The 19385-nt window shown below is 31.6% G+C and overlaps 13 protein-coding genes across 13 annotated transcripts, besides 3 other annotated features; 7 read left to right on the plus strand and 6 right to left on the minus strand.

Annotated features, from left to right (window-relative positions):
* Positions 1–48: 48 nt before the first annotated feature.
* TVAGG3_0504900 (ribonuclease inhibitor domain-containing protein) lies at positions 49–1778 on the plus strand (the record flags this gene model as incomplete). The annotated part of the gene is made up of 1 exon (XM_001326508.2): positions 49–1728. One exon carries the CDS (start codon positions 49–51, stop codon positions 1726–1728), a length of 1680 nt encoding a protein of 559 aa, XP_001326543.1.
* A 136-nt stretch (positions 1779–1914) lies between these two features.
* TVAGG3_0504910 (uncharacterized protein) lies at positions 1915–2175 on the minus strand (the record flags this gene model as incomplete). The annotated part of the gene is made up of 1 exon (XM_001326509.1): positions 1915–2175. The coding sequence occupies one exon, from the start codon at positions 2173–2175 to the stop codon at positions 1915–1917; it is 261 nt and encodes an 86-aa protein (XP_001326544.1).
* An 85-nt stretch (positions 2176–2260) lies between these two features.
* Positions 2261–3766, plus strand: TVAGG3_0504920 (coiled-coil domain-containing protein 63 family; the record flags this gene model as incomplete). Its single annotated transcript, XM_001326510.1, has 1 exon — positions 2261–3766. One exon carries the CDS (start codon positions 2261–2263, stop codon positions 3764–3766), a length of 1506 nt encoding a protein of 501 aa, XP_001326545.1.
* Positions 3767–4006: 240 nt separating this feature from the next.
* Positions 4007–5068, plus strand: TVAGG3_0504930 (uncharacterized protein; the record flags this gene model as incomplete). The annotated part of the gene is made up of 1 exon (XM_001326511.1): positions 4007–5068. One exon carries the CDS (start codon positions 4007–4009, stop codon positions 5066–5068), a length of 1062 nt encoding a protein of 353 aa, XP_001326546.1.
* A 1790-nt stretch (positions 5069–6858) lies between these two features.
* Positions 6859–7328, minus strand: TVAGG3_0504940 (ribosomal large subunit biogenesis; the record flags this gene model as incomplete). Its single annotated transcript, XM_001326513.2, has 1 exon — positions 6929–7315. One exon carries the CDS (start codon positions 7313–7315, stop codon positions 6929–6931), a length of 387 nt encoding a protein of 128 aa, XP_001326548.1.
* A 289-nt stretch (positions 7329–7617) lies between these two features.
* Positions 7618–9012, minus strand: TVAGG3_0504950 (armadillo (ARM) repeat-containing protein family; the record flags this gene model as incomplete). The annotated part of the gene is made up of 1 exon (XM_001326514.2): positions 7618–9012. The coding sequence occupies one exon, from the start codon at positions 9010–9012 to the stop codon at positions 7618–7620; it is 1395 nt and encodes a 464-aa protein (XP_001326549.1).
* Positions 9013–9042: 30 nt separating this feature from the next.
* Positions 9043–9963: a mobile genetic element.
* A 44-nt stretch (positions 9964–10007) lies between these two features.
* Positions 10008–11101: a mobile genetic element.
* Positions 11102–11373: 272 nt separating this feature from the next.
* Positions 11374–11709, plus strand: TVAGG3_0504980 (asch pf0470 like domain-containing protein; the record flags this gene model as incomplete). The annotated part of the gene is made up of 1 exon (XM_001326515.1): positions 11374–11709. One exon carries the CDS (start codon positions 11374–11376, stop codon positions 11707–11709), a length of 336 nt encoding a protein of 111 aa, XP_001326550.1.
* Positions 11710–11919: 210 nt separating this feature from the next.
* On the minus strand, positions 11920–12777 carry TVAGG3_0504990 (m7G(5')pppN diphosphatase protein; the record flags this gene model as incomplete). The annotated part of the gene is made up of 1 exon (XM_001326516.2): positions 11965–12777. The coding sequence occupies one exon, from the start codon at positions 12775–12777 to the stop codon at positions 11965–11967; it is 813 nt and encodes a 270-aa protein (XP_001326551.1).
* An 803-nt stretch (positions 12778–13580) lies between these two features.
* TVAGG3_0505000 (temperature-gated cation channel protein) lies at positions 13581–13980 on the plus strand (the record flags this gene model as incomplete). Its single annotated transcript, XM_001326517.1, has 1 exon — positions 13581–13880. The coding sequence occupies one exon, from the start codon at positions 13581–13583 to the stop codon at positions 13878–13880; it is 300 nt and encodes a 99-aa protein (XP_001326552.1).
* A 20-nt stretch (positions 13981–14000) lies between these two features.
* On the plus strand, positions 14001–14944 carry TVAGG3_0505010 (ankyrin repeat and SOCS box-containing protein 4 family; the record flags this gene model as incomplete). The annotated part of the gene is made up of 1 exon (XM_001326518.1): positions 14001–14933. The coding sequence occupies one exon, from the start codon at positions 14001–14003 to the stop codon at positions 14931–14933; it is 933 nt and encodes a 310-aa protein (XP_001326553.1).
* Positions 14945–15014: 70 nt separating this feature from the next.
* Positions 15015–15613, plus strand: TVAGG3_0505020 (cyclin-dependent kinase inhibitor 2C-related family; the record flags this gene model as incomplete). The annotated part of the gene is made up of 1 exon (XM_001326519.1): positions 15053–15388. The coding sequence occupies one exon, from the start codon at positions 15053–15055 to the stop codon at positions 15386–15388; it is 336 nt and encodes a 111-aa protein (XP_001326554.1).
* A 116-nt stretch (positions 15614–15729) lies between these two features.
* TVAGG3_0505030 (cupin domain-containing protein family) lies at positions 15730–16466 on the minus strand (the record flags this gene model as incomplete). Its single annotated transcript, XM_001326520.1, has 1 exon — positions 15734–16189. One exon carries the CDS (start codon positions 16187–16189, stop codon positions 15734–15736), a length of 456 nt encoding a protein of 151 aa, XP_001326555.1.
* A 291-nt stretch (positions 16467–16757) lies between these two features.
* Positions 16758–18145, minus strand: TVAGG3_0505040 (uncharacterized protein; the record flags this gene model as incomplete). The annotated part of the gene is made up of 1 exon (XM_001326522.2): positions 16808–18136. One exon carries the CDS (start codon positions 18134–18136, stop codon positions 16808–16810), a length of 1329 nt encoding a protein of 442 aa, XP_001326557.1.
* Positions 18146–18343: 198 nt separating this feature from the next.
* Positions 18344–19385: part of a mobile genetic element that runs on past the window's edge.

Consider the following 19385-nt stretch of genomic DNA (forward strand, 5'->3'; position numbering starts at 1 on the left):
ACATTACATAATTTTGGCTAGAAATTTTCCCAGGTACGTTTATCATAAATGCGGAATTCTCATCTCCGCTCTCCTTTCATTAATAAGAAGAGCAAAGATGGTCAAGATGGACTTGCTGTTAGATCTTATTTCAAGCAATCTATATCAGAGTTTCCAGATTTAGTCCGTCCTGAAGTCATCACAAATTTGGACTTGTCATTTACTAATATAAAGGACTTTACAGGCATGCCATTGATGGAAAACCTTGTGAAATTGAATGTATCAGGAACTAAATTAAATTCATTTGTCGGTGCCGTCAAATCACCAAAATTGGAACAAATTTCATTTGCAGGATCTCCAATCGCTAGTTTCGAATACTTAAATATGATGTGCCTGATAGCATTTGGTCCCCAATTAACACTAATTAACCATGTTCGTGTAACAAAACAAGATATCAAACTCAGCGAATTATATAAAGATACATTAGAACCATTATTACGTTCAGGCTGGATCGTTGCATCAATTGGACCAGATATTGTCATAGTTAATTCTTCCACACATAAGCGCAAGAGAATTTTCATGAACTCAGAAGCTCCGATCGAACTTTTAACTACAGTTATGAAGACTCCAACCAAAAAACTTACCTCTCGTCGCTTAACATCATCTTTCAAATGTTTGCCAGGAAGATCACCTGTTCGTGCTCCTCAAACAGAAAATCATCAAAAGACTAAGAAGTTCTTTGATAATGAGAATGATGAAAATGAGCACGATCGTGAAAATCTTCCATCATTCAGTATCGATGAGAAATTAACTCAAAAGAAACCAGAAGCAAAACCATCAGCTGCATCACAAAAGTCAGAATCCAAGATAGCTAAACTTCAAAGCGATTTGCTTAAAAGGATTGGCAAGAAGAAAGAAGAAAAACCAGTTGAAGAACCACAAAAAGAAGAAAAAGTTCAAACAACAATCATTGAACCTCATGAGAAAGCGCCAGAAGTTCAAAAACAACCAATTCAGGCTGAAACTTCACGCCGCAAATCAGGTATTCCTGTTAGTAGAAACTCAATTATCAGGAATACAAAGGAGAATTCCAATGCAAATTCAAACCTTATCAATCCAAGCGAAACCAAGAAATCCAGAAGGAGAAATGATTCTTCAATCATGGAAACTCCAAAGGCATCTAAAACACCAGTTCAAATTTCTAGACCAGAAGATGAACTCCAAAACATTCCAAAACCAATATTTGAAACAGAATTCAATCCACTCAAAGCAAGTGAAGAATTCATTATGGATTCAGACTTAGAAATAGAAACAAAGCCTGTCTTATCTATCCATACAACAACAACACCAATTCAGAATAAAACAAGGAAACCAGTACATAAGAATGTCAAGCCAAGAAACAACTCAGTTAAATTAGAAATGGGCAAGATTATTGAATTTTCTGCTGTTTCTAATGAATTTACTGCTTCTGCAAAGCAGAATGAGAACTGCAACAATAATTCTGCACTCCCAGCTTCACCAATCAAGTTCTCATCATCAATTTCAACAGTTGCTCCATCTGTTGCTACGAATTTCTCTGATAGTGAATCTTTAATTGATCTCGAAGAGCTTGCATCGCCAAGTAAGCTCAACTGGCCGAAGAGAAGGAAGCCAAGGAGATCAATTGTCCAGAATAATCTTCTTAACAAGAGTGATGGGTCCTTTGATGTATTAGATTTAGGACTCCCAGAATTCAACATCGAAATTTAACTTACTTCATCATACTATTCTTATATATTTATAAAACTTTATCTTTGTCTAAATGTTTCTTCTTACAAGTTTTACTCATCTTTTTTCGATTTTTTCGAAGAATTACATGAATTAGCATAAAAGAACATGCACAATAAAAACAAATAGTATTTTAATTGCTAATATCAATACAAACATTCTTTTTATTTAATATTTTGTAAAAATAGGGATATCAAATTGGTTCTTCCATTGTTCTTCTTGAACCTTTTGAAGAATATCATTATTTTCTTCAACTTCGAGTCTTAACGACCTTAAAGCGTTCTCGCAAACTGTTTCGATATCAATCAGTTGTTGAAAGTACTGAATTGTGTATTTATCTTGGTTCGTCGTTTGAGAGTTTCGAGTTGTTGTTCTTGCTACTCTAACACCGCCTACTTTTCTCTTCATTAATACATTGGAAGGATCCATTTTTCTTAAAATCTTAAACGTTCACTTTTTATTTGTAAAATCCATAAAAGTGACAAATAAACGTCCGTTTTTTTAAAGTTCTAAAATGGAGAATCCTCAGGAGGTAAAAGAGCTCCGCAACAAGTTGCGGATGATGAAATTCCCTCAGGATGATATCCTTAACACAGTTCGTAAACAACAAAGAGCAATTGATAAGCAAAAACAGGCAAATGAAACGATTAAAATGCAAATAACGAAGTATGAAGAAGAAATCGAAGGATATGAGAAAAACATACGAGATTACAAATCAAGTGAAGAACGTCAGAACCTTGTTGCCAAAAAGAAAAACCTAACAAATAAATTAGGAATTTTACAAGCCGATTTTAAGGCTGAAGATGATAAAAGAAGAAGACTCGAAGAACAAGTCTCCAAAGCAAGATCAAGAGCAGGCGGTATGTTTGCTCAAGCCCAAGAAAATGAAAATCTTCAATTTAAAGTGCGCACAATCGAAAACAGACTTGACCAAGCACTCAACGCTTACAATAAGCAACTTAAGAAACTCGATGCATCAAGAACACAAATTGAAGAACTTATTCAAGAAAGGCAAAATTTCAACGAAGTTTACGGAAAATTAGATAAAGAACAAACACGTAATGCAGATAACATTGCATCTCTTATCGACCAATCAAATAAATCATATACAATCCGTGATCAAAAGAAAATTGATCTCGTTTTACTTCAAAAAGAAGAAAAACAAGATCAAGCTGAAGATGAAGCAGAATTAAATCGTCTTAATCAAATGATTGAAGGCCAAAGCCTTCTTGCAATGCATCCTCATGCAGAGCAAGCTCCAATTCCATCATTATCAAGTCAAAGCACAAACCAAACTGATCAACAGGAAGAATTGCAGAAGGAAATTGATACAAAGTCATCATTGGTAAATCAAATTATTACAGCTAACAAATGCCAGAAATTAGATGAATTATTTGATAAATTAGCAAACTTTGAGAATGAAAACTATTCATTGTTTAACTTTGTTGTTCAACGTGGTGCCGAAAAATCTAGTTTGATCGATGAAATCGATGCTCTAACACAAAGATCATCTGAACTCGATTCAAATGTTGAATTGACAGAAGAACAACAGAATGCAAAGCTTAAAGTTCTTGCAGAACAAATGGAAAACACTGAGAAGGGCCTTGCTACTCATTCAGCAATTAAAGATACAAATGATGCTCAAATCAAGAAAGTATATGAATCCCTTGAGGAATTATATGTTACATTAGAATTGCCTTGGGATGGTATGCCAGATGAAAAGAAGCATGTTACTCCACTCAATTCATCATACTGCCTCACACAGATTGAAAACAAACTTGCAGCATTTATGGATGAAGTTCTTGCAAACACAACTAATATTTCTGTTGATTCAAGAGAATTTTCATCAAGTGGAGATAGGAAGCTTAGCTCACAGAGAACAATTCTTATTCCTAATTCTTCTAAAGTATTTGATGTATCTACAGACCGCAATGGTTCTGAAAAGGATCTTCTCGCTGGTGTTATGAAGCCATTGTCTGTTGAAGAAATGAGAGCTAAAGTCGGTTTAAAGCTCAATTAATTTTATTATGTTAGAGAAATCAAAATAAAAAACTATTATTTATCAGGTTATTGTTTAGAAATCACTGAATTCCTTTTTAACTATTCGAGATAGATTTGCTAATCTTTATCAATGAGATTATTTGTTTGATAATAATTTTAAGTATTGGACATGAGTATATATCTGCAATACCAATATACCAACTTAGGTCTTTCTATTTGTGTTCCTTTTATATGATAAATATTCATTTTTTCTTTTTCAATGATTTCAGATGGTGAAGAGAGTTCAAACTCTGAAGGAGTTGAAAACAAAAATTTAGTTAATGAGATTAGTTTAATGAATATCGATCAGTTTTTGGAGCCAATTTTAACTCCAGAACTGATTTCAAAATTTATTAATTCAGATCAACTTGAAATTCTATGCTTCCCTCGCCTAACCGAATGGTTATGGCATACAATCATGAACCATGATAAAATGATTGCGATGTCGCCTCATATAATTTTTACTTTACTTCAGGAAATGATTTTAACAGAAAATATAGAAATTTACGATGAAATCAAGAAATATTCTTCAAATTTCCCTGATTACAGCTTAGATTTTGAACCATTCTTATTTTTCATTCTTGAATCTGGAATTTCAACACCATCGATTACACCATATGCAATATCATGTTGCAGAAAGAGTTTATTCTATAATACCGAGGTATTTGATTCGAAGAAAATCGAAATTTCCCTAATTAAACTTTGTTTATTAGTTTTATCTCATTTCAAGAAAGAACTTCCACAGCAATTCATAGATTATTTCAATGAATTACTTGAAACTACCGAATTACCAAGTGTTGTTCTTGTTACTGAGCTTTCAGATTTAATCAGCAATGATTTGAAACCAAAATGCATCCAAAATTACTACAACGTATACCACAATCTAGACTATCACTCTCCAGCAGGATTTTTGATTCATGAATGGCTTTCTCGCAAATTTATTGCAAAAGTAATTTCTTGTGAAGAATCTCTCTCCAGCAACGATTTTATCAATAATTTTCATTTATATATTGATAAAATTAAATCAATTTGCAAAAACAGTCAGAATCAGAGTATAAATTCGGCAATTATTGCTTCTCTGATGATAGAATCGTACGCAGTGTCACTATTTTCCCATAACATGTATGTACAGGACATAGAAAAAGAAAAATTGAACAAATTTATCAATTTAATAATAACAACATTTCAATTTAATTGGCCTGGTGCATCACAGATCGATCGCCATCAAGAGAGGGAGATAATGAAAGGAATTTCAAAGCATTTGCTTTTAATAATTGAATAAATATTGTTTTGTAGTTTATTATTTTTAAGTTTTATTTATTGGAATAAGCTTTTGATTATGGACTGATTCGATATAATCCGCTTATCCTTGATTTCAATTTTTTTGAAATTTATGACAAAAATTTATTCAGAGTTCACACATCTATTGTTGATATCCATACCATATAAATAATAAATATTATGAATTCGGTGTGAAACCTTTCATTTTTTATTAATGTCAGGAAAAAAACTTTATCGCTCGCAATCTATGAATGGTTTGAACAAAGAATTTAACAGACTATCTAGATCGAAATCTCAGGAATCATTTTCTAGCGATAGTTCTCCTGTCAAAGTTCCAGAGCCTATTGCCGATAAAATCTACAACAGTTTCGGAAAGCGAAATCCATTGGCAACGATTTTAATGTGCTCAAGAGGTCCATTTCTGGCCGAAATTTTCAAAGCTCTTTACGAATTAATGGATACATATTGGATATCTGCATATACATTCGAAGTTGGTAACGCTGCTATGACAATTGTTACTGTCATGGAGCTTATCATCAAAGCCTTCAGTGCATTTATGGGTTATGCTGCAGCATACAAATTAGCATTGCTTCGTGGTGAAGGCAAATCAGATCAATGCCCTCAAGTGTTTGCAGACTTACTAAGATTCGCGATTATACTCTCAGTAATTACACCAGCAATACTTTTACCATGCGTTGATCCAATGCTTACTTTCTTCGGCGCTGATGGCGAAATTAGGAAAGCCGGCCAAGACTACTTATTCCCCTCAATCATTGGATGTGGTGTATCTATCATAAATGTCTTTCTTTGCGGCTGTTTACAATCGGAAGGAAAATCTCTCATCGCTGGCATTGATCAGACAATTGCATGCACTCTTAATATGGCTATTTTCGATCCAATTTTCATTGGTGTTTGCAGATTTGGCCTTAAAGGCGCTGCATACGCGAAAATTCTTTCAGATTTCATTGCGCTCGTTGTTTTCGGGACATTATTTGCCCTCAAACAGTTCGAATCACAATGCGCACTCAAAAACATATTCTTTTGCGGTATTTCAGCATACACATTTGCTGCGATCAAAATTGGTTTCGCAAATTTCATTTCTCAGTTCTGTTTCACAATCCCTTCGTTCGTATCTAGGAAATACATCGAAATGGGCTCAAAATTAAACGGAACTTACAAAGAAATGTTCGCTGCATTCAACCCAGTATCCAAGTTCTGGTCATTACCAGGTTCTTATGCCATGGCCTTATCCATATGCACATTCCCTGCTTGTTCCTACGCCATTGGACGAAGAGATGGTACAAGAGTGAAGAAACTCTTGATTACTGGCTTCATTCTCAGTATATTATGGTGCGGAATAATGGAAGCGATATTAATGACATTAGGAGGAAAAATAGCGTCACTTTTCGATAGTGATATCGGATTTGTTACAGCTGTTACGAAAATGACAAGAACTTACTACTTATGTGCTGCGCTTTTAGGTATAGAATTTATTTGCGCAACATTTATCCAAGCAATGGATTTGGCAACAAGAGCAATCGTTTTGTCTTTCGTAACAAGATTTTTGCCAGTGCCACTTTTTGCAACGATTATTTTCTTCTCAAATCCACTACACAAAGTTTATTGGACGATTTGGTGCTTCCCAGTATCAGATCTGTTCAGTTTTGCCATGGGATTATTGTTTATTACCGAACCATGGCAAGAATTAGATCATTTAGATCAAGCTGGATATGATCCAATTTGATTAATTTTTTCATTTTTTTTTTCAACTTAATAAAATCTATTTTAGAATGTAAAATTGATAAATTTAGTATGCTGTATTAAGAAAATAAGGCAAGGCATTTAAGGAAAAATCTTATCTTTAGTGGTTGTTGAGCTCCTTAGCAACAAGAGCATCACGCTTGGCCTCAAGCTGAGCATACTTGAAACGCTGGAAGTCGTTCATCTGAGCCTTGTTCTTACGAGCGATGACTTGCTTGCCCCAAGCAGATTCGTAGAATTGCTTGATGAAGTCCTTAGCAGCGGCCTTAGCAGCTTCTGGAGCAGCATTACGCTGGATCTTAGCGACGTAGTCGGTGAGCTTAAGGCGTTGGATTGGGATGGTCTGGCGTGGAGCATCGAATTCAAGAACGTCGATGAGAACGCGCTTGTCGTCAACGATATCAACGATGATAGCAAGCTTGTCAACAAGTTCACCGAAGTTAATGAGGGCAACACGGCCGATTTCAACGAATTGTTTGAAAGGCATCCACGAAAAGGTCGACCAAACGGTTTTGACGGTTTCTTCTATTAATTGAGCCTTTGATTGGTGTCCAATACTATAATAATTAACATGCACACTTTTAAAGGATAGTTTTCGCCTAATATTATATAGCATTATTTTGAACTTTTTTTGATAATTTTCCATATGTAATCAGTATTTCATGGTTCATACAATACAAACAGCTTATACTCCTAAAAATAACTATTGTTTGCCAATGAATCGACCCTATATTCTAAAAATTCAAGAAAATTATTAAACATATTTAGATTTTTAAAACAAATAATATATTATTCCTGATCCTGAGGGAGCTCTGATAAAATCTTTTCTGCAAGTGTCTCGACTCTTTTGTTATCAGAATCAGTAGATTCTTCAATAAATTCAATTAAATCTTCATTTTGCAATTTCTCAACAATCAATGGTGTAATAAAGCCATTGGGGTCGATATTAATTATCTTGATTAAATTGTAGATCATTTTCAAAACAGGAAAGACGTCATCTTTTCGAATTGACTCAATTGACCTTAAAACAACATCAAGCAATGTATGGTAATTGTTAATTATCCTTTGTGCGAATGATGTATCGCGAGATAAAATTCTTGATACAATTATTGCAGCAGAATTAGAGAAAAAGTATGGCACAGTATCATAATCAGCTTGTAGTATCAGTTGGAAGCAAGTACTTGCTTCAAATGCAGCTAAAATATCAAGATCTGAACAAGCAGAAATATTTTTGATCATTTCCCAATATTCTTTTTGAATTTTATCATTTTCAAGTTGACTATAGTCTATTTCTAGAACTCCAAATTGAACAAGAGGCATAACTAAAGAATCATCAAGTGATGAATAATTTCTGAGACAAATCATAGCATTTAGCTGTATATCTACATTTTTTGAAGTGACTAGCTCTAATGCTTTATGAATAAAGTCGGGATTTACTAAAGAATCACAATTATTTCCATCCAATACGATAATTATGTTTGAAATCGAAGAAAGAGCTAGTTTTATAACATCTGTTGATTCTTTGAGTTCAAAAGCATAAATGATAATCTCGAATACAAAAGGAGGTACTTGCTGATTCTCTAAAGTAAATTTTTGAAAAATATATGGAAGAATTTTCAAAAGTGATTGAATACAGTAGTGCTTTTCTGAGGGAGTCTTGAAAGTTTTTGCTAATTGAAATAGTTCTGCAGCATTTTCTAAAAAATTTTCAGTAAAATACTGTGAAAAGTCAGAATTGTGTTGGCAAAGCACGTAAACAACTCCTAAAATAGCTTTCAGTACTTGTGGCATTGGGTTTAATGAAATTTCATCAAAAATTGAATTAATAACTTCATCATTTTCATAAAAAACAATATCTCTGATTTCATTCGATGTGCTTGCAAGCGTTTCCAAGAATTCAAAATACAAATCATGCCTTGTTGTTAAGGAAGATTCTTGAATTTCAGAATTTATACCAAGATCATCTTGTGGATACTTAAGAATTTCCATTATTTTCCTAAGAATATCTTGATCTGTGAAGATGTGTGGATTTCTTTTGGCCAGTTGTTTTAGAATATGGAAACCAGTAATCTGTTGATAAATATTTTCTTGAAATAGCATTGAAATGTAATTCTCTATATCACATTCGTTCGGATTTGTTAACTTGCTTTGCTTCTGTGCTTCATCATCCTTGTATTCATCCATTAAATTTGAAATGAAATTGTCAAAATTGTTGAGTAGGGGTAATTTTAGCTAAAAGTGACATGCCTGTAAAAAGTGACACACCCGTGAAGGGTGTGATTCCCGATCGGTAATTTCGACAGTTTAGAATTTAAAATTTTTTATGGAACTGTTGCGAGTTTCATAAAGAATTTAAGGAATATAAGCAAAGATTTGAATCAAAATCTTAGACCTAAGCAGCTCGATTCGCTCGCGGCTTCCGCGAATTACAGATCAGCAAAGATTTGAATCAAAATCTTCGAACTAAGCCGATCGCTTCGCTCGCGGCTTTCTTTATTATTTTAAATTTGCATATTTCCATCAAAAGTTCATAAGGTAAAAAATTTCGTTTATTTTTACTAAGAAAAAAAAGGTTTTTGATAATAAATTTATTTTATTTCGAAAAAGTAGCAATAATCGTAAAAGGGTATTGATAGGCTTGCTAAAGTAACTAATTTTAGCTGTCAAATACTTTTGTATTTTGAAGTAAATTAGTATAAATTTGTTTTTACTTTTATTTCGAAAAAGTAGCAATAATCGTAAAAGGGTATTGATAGGCTTGCTAAAGTAACTAATTTTAGCTGTCAAATACTTTTGTATTTTGAAGTAAATTAGTATAAATTTGTTTTTACTTTTATTTCGAAAAAGTAACAATAATCGTAAAAGGGTATTGATAGGCTTGCTAAAGTAACTAATTTTAGCTGTCAAATACTTTTGTATTTTGAAGTAAATTAGTATAAATTTGATATTATTTTAACTCCCTTTGAAAACCTCAATTTTCCATACAGAGGGAACGGGAATAGCATCCAATATTCCCTGAGAATGGTTGCGCATTCTCAGTTCCCTCTATATTTCGAACGAAGCTCTCATCGGTCTTTTTTTTTAATACAAAACGTTTTTTTCCCCTGTCACTTTTAGCTAAAATTTGGGTTTGCCCAAAAAGAGTTCGGAATAGGACTTGAGATATCAAACAATTTTAAGGGTCCACTGTAAAAATTGAAAGTCTCTCAAAATTGAGAGGCAATTTGCAAATAATCAATATCGTCTTTTTTCGAAAATACACTTTCCCTAGTGTTCTGATTAATATTTTGTAAATGTAACAATGAAGTATATGCTTTAATAAGATGATAATATATTCTATCACTTCAAATCGCATAAAAATTGCAAAATCAGCGAGTTTTATAAGAACAAGATTTTTTCGAATATTTTCGCTTTTGGATGCATGTTTTGAAAAATAGATATTTTCGAATTTTGATTTAATTTTAAGTATAAGTTTTATATTAGGAATTTTTTTGACCTATTTCCAATCATTAATTCCGATGTTTTTCTAGGAATTTAATTGAGAAGAAATTAAGAATTTCGCTTTAATGCCATTACAAACTAATATTATGATGCATGTAGTTTATATTTATTGAGGCTAATGCCGGAATACCGTGCATTTTAAAAAAAATTCAAAGAATTGACAATTGGATAGCACAAATTTAATTCTCTAGACAAAGTATTATTGTTTATATATTCAAAACATTATCCTTAGTTTAGATATGTTGGTCAAAAATTTTGGTGTTATTTTTTGTGTTTAAGCATAAAGTATGTATTTACTTATGAAAAATAAGCATTTTATTGATTATCATAAAGATACACCATAACAAATTGAAAAAATTTAAAAAAAAGTGTATTTTAGTGGGTATTATTCTGGCCAATACCCATTTTTGCACGACTTAATATTAACCATATCAATAGACGACTCAATGTAAAAATTTAGATATTATTTTTTTCATTATTCAAACTTTGATAAATTTTAGTATAATGAATGATTTTGTTTCGTGTATGATACAGAAATGAAAAGCTTAATTAATATTGTTTTGCATTTTTTCAAGAATGTTAGAGTACATCTACATTAAAAAATCGGATTCGAATTGCGATACTGCATCAAATTGATGCACATCTGATAGGGATCTCAAAAGAGTAGAGTTAATTTTTTTGTGTTTTTTTAAGTTTTGGGCCTTAGTAAAAACACCATCTTGAGCAATATTTTTGGGGCGACGATAGGCCTTATTTGGCCTTACAGTGGACCCTTAAAAAGCATAGATTTTTTTGACAAGACACTAATCTTATGTGTAACAGGTACTAGAAAATGATTTAAGAGATATAAATTTAACAATAATACTTTATATGAATCAGAATGGTATAGATACACTAATACTTGGTAAGTCAATTCATTTGATCATTGCATAAGCTGCCAATATAAGCCATTAAACCATTTAGCTAATTAGAATGGCTGCATTCAATAAAATCAGAGATTTTTAGTAAATGAATTCAATTTTTTTTAAAAAGTGCCAACTTAGAATGATTAGTAAGCACCTCAGCGAGCCTTGGTTTTCTTATGTTGAGCAAGGAAAAAAGACAATCGAGGGCAGACTTGAAAGAGAAGAATGGTCTAAAATAAAACCTGGAGATATTATCGAATTTTATAATTCTGACACAGGTTCCAAGCGAGCATTTCAAGTTAAAGTTGTAGACATTAAAAAGTATTCATCGTTTAAATCTCTAATTAACACTGAAGGGCTGAATAATATTCTTCCTGGTGTTACAAGTTTAGAAGAAGGCATTAAAATATATGAAAAAATCTATGGTTCAACTCCTAATCATAATATATTAGGAATTAAGCTTCAAAAACTGTAAATAAAATTTTTGTATTTACTTAACAACAAATTATCAGTAATTAATAGCATTTTCTTCTGTTGATATGCTATGTAAAAAAGAATGTAGAAGAGTATCGCAACAATATTATGTCTTAATCGATTTCGAATTTAAAATCCACAATATCAGGGAATTATTATTCATAAAATCGACAACATATAATATAACCAATTAAATAGATTAAACAATTAACTATAAAAACATATAAACAAATTTAATATAAAAAAACAAATAATATTATATATATTGGCTGTTGTTAAGGAGTTTCTGCGATTCAACAAATGCAGGAAGCTGATTCTTGAAGATTAAAGCAGTTGGACCATCCGGTGTCCACTCGTATCCGTCATCACTCTTCATTGTATTAATGTCAACCCATCCAATGCGGCATATTTCCTGTGGAAGAGCTGGCTTAAGTTCAATTTCTGGAACATCTGTGGCAAAGAAGAAAATTCCTTCTGAATTTGATTTCCTCTTATATGAGAAGAAATGATTCTGATGGATGTATTGAGAGACATTAAAGTTAGTTTCTTCTTCTGTTTCACGAATTGCGCCCATTACTGGTGTTTCACCTTCATCAATCTTTCCTTTTGGAAAAGCAAACTGATGTGGTGTGATTGTATGAGCAATAACCATAACCTTTGTAAGATCGCTATTAAGGCAAATTGTGCCGCAAGTAAGAAGATCTTGATGAGCCTTTCTGAGAGCTAAGAACATATCAGGAAGCATATCAATGTATGGAGCTAATGCGTCGCAATATTGGAACAAATTTGCGGCGAATAAGGTAACAAGTGATTTTGGCTGAGCAAGTGTGAACTTCCTGTTTACTGAGAGATGATAATAGTAAGCATCCTTAATTGTTTGAGCAAGAACAAGAATACTGTTGAAAAATCCTTCGCGCTGGTTAAGGAAGAAACGAGATAGAATATCCTGAGCTTCCTCTTCGCTTACTTCAGCTAACTGGTTAAATTCTGTGTTGCTGAGGGATGTATATGGATTCTCGGCGTTCATGTGCCTTTGTTGAACTATGAAATATGACAAAAAAACATCCATATTGAAAATTTTGTGGAAGCATTCAATAATATACACTCACAATTTAAAAGAGAAAATCATTAACATATTACATATAATCCAAATGTTAAAATTCCAGTAAAATCACAATTCATAGTTCACAAAAATCGTAAATTTGATTTTACAAAATGCTTTACAAATGCAATGAAATGCTGAAATCAACAATAAAAATTTAGATGAAAAAATTTATTGAAATTTTCAATGCGATTTTAGAAGTTCAATAAAACTAATTGATTTTTAGTCAGATGCACTGATAAATACATTTCTAATCTTATTCATTAAAATGCGTTTTACATTTTAAAAGTAAGATTATTTTTTCAATATGATGCTATCCCCCGAAAATGTTGCATTTAAAAATCAGATTCACCACTTCATATCAATTCTAAATATCTTTAAAATTATTTTAAATTCTTCTCCAATGGTTTTTCTCGATTTAATTCGTTCAATTTTTGAAAACTAAAATTCGAGTGAAAATATGATGGGATTATGATGGATTGCAAATAGAAAATCAATCTTATCGAAATATTCATGCAGTTTCTAATTTTTGTGCCGATTTGCATTGTTGTATGAAGATACAAGTATATATATGATAAACCAATATGAACAAAGCTCTATACTAGCTCTAAATATCAAAAATTGCTAAACCCCATATGAAATAAGAAGAAAATGTTGGAAATTTTTTTTATCATACTGAATTTCAAGGAATTATAATGGAAAGATGCATATTTTTTGCAAGAATGCATATTTTCGGAATTTTTAGTTTTCTTAAGAATTAGAATTTTCTTATGTCTGAGCAAGACGTTCATCCAGATAAATACACTAAATTCCGCAGTAGTTACAAATACTACATCGATACATTTAATGCGTTGTATCAGCTAAAAACGGAAAATGAGGAAGAATTAATCAAGATATACAAACTTATCAAAACAGAATTGATTGATTCAAATAAATATCATCCCCAAATAATTATGCGAGATATTTTATGTATCATTCCGTATAATAATCGTTATACAAAGTCATATTTATTTCTTGCCAAACTCATATCTGATGATTATCAAGTGAAAATGGTCAGCGATGTAAAATAAATTTCTAACTACATATATTGCAAAAAATTTGGAATTAAAATATATGATTTTGCTAATTTCAAAAATTTCAACTCAGAAAATCTGGATATTCATACAGAAAATACAATTTACAGAGCAATTATGTATAATGACTTAGAAAAATTCATCTCATTCACTGAAAGAGATGGATTTGATAAAAATCAAAAACTTGAAAGTAGTTTATATCCATCTCATTATAAAGGATATTCATTACTTGAATTATGTTGCTATCACGGAGCAGTTGATTGTTTCAAGTTCTTAAGAACAAAATTCATCTCAAAAATAACTCAAAAATCTCTAGCATTATCATTTTTAGGAGGAAATCCAGAGATCATGAGTGAATGTTTGAAATATCAAAAACCAAATGATGATTGCATGGAATATGCAATTATTTCACACAACATCGATTTTGTTACATTCTTGATGAATGAATACAATTTGAAGATCGATTTAGAATACTGTGGAATTTTCAATAATCTTGAATCATTTTTAGTATATTTCGTTCAAACTAATGATGTTAGCAATTGCTATATTAATTCATCATGGTTCAATATTCCATCCCTTTGCAAATATTTCTTTTCACATGGTGCATGTATCTATAAAATGGCTAAAAATGGAAGAAGAGCTCTTCATATCGCAGCACAAAATAAATGTAAAGAAACCGCCGAACTTTTTATTTCACATGGTGCAATTATCGATGAAAAAGATATACATGGTTTTACCGCTCTTCATTATGCAGCACAAAATAATAGCAATGAAATAGCTGAACTTCTTATTTCACATGGTGCAATTATCAATAGCAAAAACGATAATGGAAAAACTGCTCTTCATATAGCAGCACAATTTAATAGCAGAGAAACTGCCGAACTTCTTATTTCACATGGTGCAGATATCAATAAAAAAGATAAAGATGGGAAAATTGCTCTTCATTATGCAGCTAAGAAAAACAGTAAAGAAACTGCCGAACTTCTAATTTCACATGGTGCAAATATCAATGAAAAAATAATAATGGATTCACTGCTCTTCATTATGTAACAAAGAATAATAATAAAGAAATAGCCGAGCTTCTTATTTCACATGGTGCAAATATCAATGAAAAAAATAATAATGGATTCACCGTTCTTCATTATGTAACAAAGAATAATAATAAAGAAATGGTCGAACTTCTAATTTCACATGGTGCAAATATCAATGAAAAAAATAATAATGGATTCACTGCTCTTCATTATGCAGCAAAGAATAATAATAAAGAAATAGCCGAGCTTCTTATTTCGCATGGTGCAAATATCAATGAAAAAAATAAATGGAGAGAAACCGCTCTTCATTATGCAGCATACAAAAATTGCAAAGAAACCGTCGAACTTCTTATTTCACATGGGGCAAATATCAATGAAAAAGATTATTCTAATTTTACCGCTTGTCATTATGCAAAATGGAATGATAATAAAGAAATACTCCAACTTCTTGTTTCTCATGATGCAATGATATGATCAAAGCAAATCTGATTGATTCAAATAAACACATTCCAAAAAATATTATAAAAGATATCATACTATGCGATATTTTTGCTCTTCCCAAATTTATGTGTGATGATTATAATATTAAAGATGTATTGAAAAAATAAAACATTATTTGAGATAATGCTACTTTTTGAGTCCAAAAGCATAGAATTGATGTTACTTATTTCGTTCTATATCAACTATAAATCATTCTTGTTCAATATACTATCAAATATTGAATTAAGTAATGGATAAGCTGAGCAAAATGATAATTGGTAGTAGGGAAATTTAGAAAAGAAAATAAGATAATAAATCAATGATAATGTTTAAAATAATTTAATATTTTGGAATATATTTGATCCAAATTTCATTTGAGTTGATCTTCTCCACAGATTTCAATGTAAATTCCATTGGATCAGTATTTGTTTCATAAGGATTTGGCTCGAAAAGTGAAATACTTCTAGTTCCATCAGCTGCAGCAGACATAAGTATGCTAACTTCATCAACAATCTTAGCTTTCAAGACACTCCAGTTAATCATACCACCACCTTCGACAGAAATCACATTAATGTGGAAATCTTTCTTTAATTTTGACATTACAGATTTCCAATCAATGTCATCCTTGCCAGCTATAATGTATGAAACTTTAAGGCGACGAAGGAGATTCTTATATTGTGGAGATGCCTTTTCTGTTAAAATTTCAATTACATGAGCTTCTGGACGTTCGTTGAATTTAATGGTATTTCTGTCCCATGGAAGTTTCCCTGAAGGATCAATGCCAACAATGTACATTTTTGCATCGGTTACGGCATAAAAGTCTCCTTCTGGTCATTCTGTCTCATTTTCATTAACAGATGGGTTATCAATTGATGGCAAAACAGCATCAAATGTTCTTCTTCCCCAAAGCCATGCATCTGGCTTGTAACTGGCTGATGTCCATTCATAATCACTCATAGAAACTTTACCATTTTCAGTGTACCAGTATGGGCCGACCATCTTACCATTTAAGGAAATCAATGAATGAATATTGACGAAAGGTTTATCTTCACTCATCTCAATAAATGAAAAATGAAGTGACAAAAATTGAATTGGAATCATAATGTTTCTCGAATTAAAATGAGCTACATCACTATTACTCAATTTTCATTACGATAGATAAATTTTATTTCAATTTATATTTCAACGATTATCCGGCCAATTCTCGTTATCAAAATTGTATCCAGCTTTGAATTAAATCCCATCAACAATTTTCCCACTCGCAATGAGGGAAAGCTGATATAATTTCAAATTTTTTTGAGGAAGAAATCCCGAAATAAAAAACTTGATCAATAATTCCGTCGCAAAAAGAGGCCAGAATGTATTACAAAATTGTTTATGCTGGATAAACTTATTTATAATATATAAATACATTTATTTATCTAACGTAATAAAAATTAATTTCTTATCCTTATCTGTCCATAAACCAATACCAACACCTTTGCAGTTTTCATCAAGTATATATTCTTTCTGGAGCTTTTCAAGGTTCTTGATCAGGTTGCAGCTTTCGACAAGAGAATTATTAGGATTTACGCATAAAAATAGACCTTTAGCTCTCTTCGAGCTATAGAAGAACGAGCTTGGGCACTTGTTTATTTGTCCTTTGTACTCTCGAGAAATTTTCATTGCGCGGTCCTTCAATAACTGAGTTGTTTTAAGATTTTCTCTGTCATTATTACTCCTGAATGCTATTACGTTGTAGAAAACAACATTTAAAAGCATTTTTTCCTCATTTTTCGTTGTAAGATCATCTAATCTTGGAAGGACCGGATTTTGCTTCTTTTGACCTAATAAAACAACTGCAGAGAAGAATTTTCGGGTTTCGAAAACAGAAACAAGCAATGTGTCACAGGCTTTGAATAATTCCATATAAGAGTGAGTTTCATCTGAAATTCGCTTCCAGAGATGATCCTGAACGATGCTTACGAAGTTCTTCATCGATTCTTCCTGATTTTGAGTAAAAACAAATGTTTTATCGTAATAACTTTCAAAATTGCTGTAATTCTCTTTTTCAACACTATCGCTTGACAGAATTGTTCTTCTGTGCATTTCCATAAATATCTTAAGCGTGTCTTTATCGCATTTAAGCTCCGGAAGCTGTGCACCTCTCCTTTTTTCGTTTAAGAACTCTTCTATCAATGTTACGACTTGCTGAGCTTCAGATCTTACACGAATAAGGTAATTGTTCGTTTCTATTATTGGTTCTTTTGCTTTCTTTGGTCGATCTTTGACTTGTAATGGCGGAGAATGCTTTAATACCTTGGAATTAGCAGGGGATGATACTGGTTGTACAATTTTGACTTGTTTCTTCATTGATTTTGGAGTAATTGAGATGCTTTTTTGATTACAAAATTCAAACTGCTGTTTTAATATACGATTTGATATAAATAGTGCTGCAATTGACTTGCTCTTCAATTGGAAGGCAATACCAAGCTTTGAAACTTGATCTGATTTAAAATCAAATGTTACGTCTGAGTTGATAATAATTTGCTGGATAATTATCGTAGATAACATTGATCCATCAATTGGTGTTTGTGTTATTGGGACTTTAAAGTAAAAACTTTGATTTGGAATTCCATTTCCTTTGTAATCACGTATTTCTTTCTGAGCAAGCTCCTTAAGACCACTATCAAGTGTTAGTGGTGCTTTATCATTCCTATACATCGAATTTATGAAGTTTAGAACGCCATTTTCAAAATCCATAGAAAATAAACGACAATTTGAATGGAAAGTGATTTCAAAGAAAAATAATCGTTATCTATTCTGCTTTCAAATTGTCATTTATAAGCCAAAAAAAGAAGATTAATATGGACCTACGTTCTGTTGACTATTTTCTTACTCAGAAAACTAACTTTAAACAAACATATCATGTGATTTATTGATCTGCAGTGTGAAGATATATATTTGATCGAGAAAGGGACAGACTAGCCCATTGTCACTTTTTAATTTAGCAAATGAACGCTTATGGAGTGGAGTTTTTGGGTAAATCTGATTTGCTTATAAATGAAATAAAATCAAAAGAAACCATATTGGCATTATATTATGCAAAAATAAATGATCTTACTTAGTACTTTTAAAGTTAATTTCAGAAAAAATTTGACACAATGGTATCCGGCACATACAAGTGGTGTACAACCAAAATATAAGTTGGTTTAAACATATATTGCTATATCTCATGATCTTACTTAGTACTTTTAAAGTTAATTTCAGAAAAAATTTGACACAATGGTATCCGGCACATACAAGTGGTGTACAACCAAAATATAAGTTGGTTTAAACATATATTGCTATATCTCATGATCTTACTTAGTACTTTTAAAGTTAATTTCAGAAAAAATTTGACACAATGGTATCCGGCACATACAAGTGGTGTACAACCAAAATATAAGTTGGTTTAAACATATATTGCTATATCTCATGATCTTACTTAGTACTTTTAAAGTTAATTTCAGAAAAAATTTGACACAATGGTATCCGGCACATACAAGTGGTGTACAACCAAATCTTCGACTCGATGAACTTGTCATCGAGTTATATTCCAGTGTTGTTCCTTCATTCCTGATTAAGTTGCAAATTAAAGGTCTGGATTCAGAGAGAAGTGTTAAAGTTATCAAAAAAGTCACAAGAGATTTCGAAGAAATGACACAATTTAAAAAAGTCGAATGCATCAGTATGCTTGAAGCTGTTCAGAAAGGTCTGAAAAATGATACACTTGATCCCAACATTGTTTACTCAACATTAAAAATATTATTGCAAAGAAAACATTTGATTTAATAAACATTTAATTTATTATAATTAATTTTTTATTACAGTATAGTAAAAAATGCTATAAATAAATTATTATATTTTATTAAAATGTGACTTTTAATAGTAAGTGAATAAAATAAATCAGGAATTGGGAAAGAAATAAGGTTAATTAAAAATAATGAAAATTACAAGTTTAAGGTTAATG

Source organism: Trichomonas vaginalis, chromosome II (assembly GCF_026262505.1).
Source record: "Trichomonas vaginalis G3 chromosome II, whole genome shotgun sequence".
Classification (NCBI taxonomy): domain Eukaryota; phylum Parabasalia; order Trichomonadida; family Trichomonadidae; genus Trichomonas; species Trichomonas vaginalis.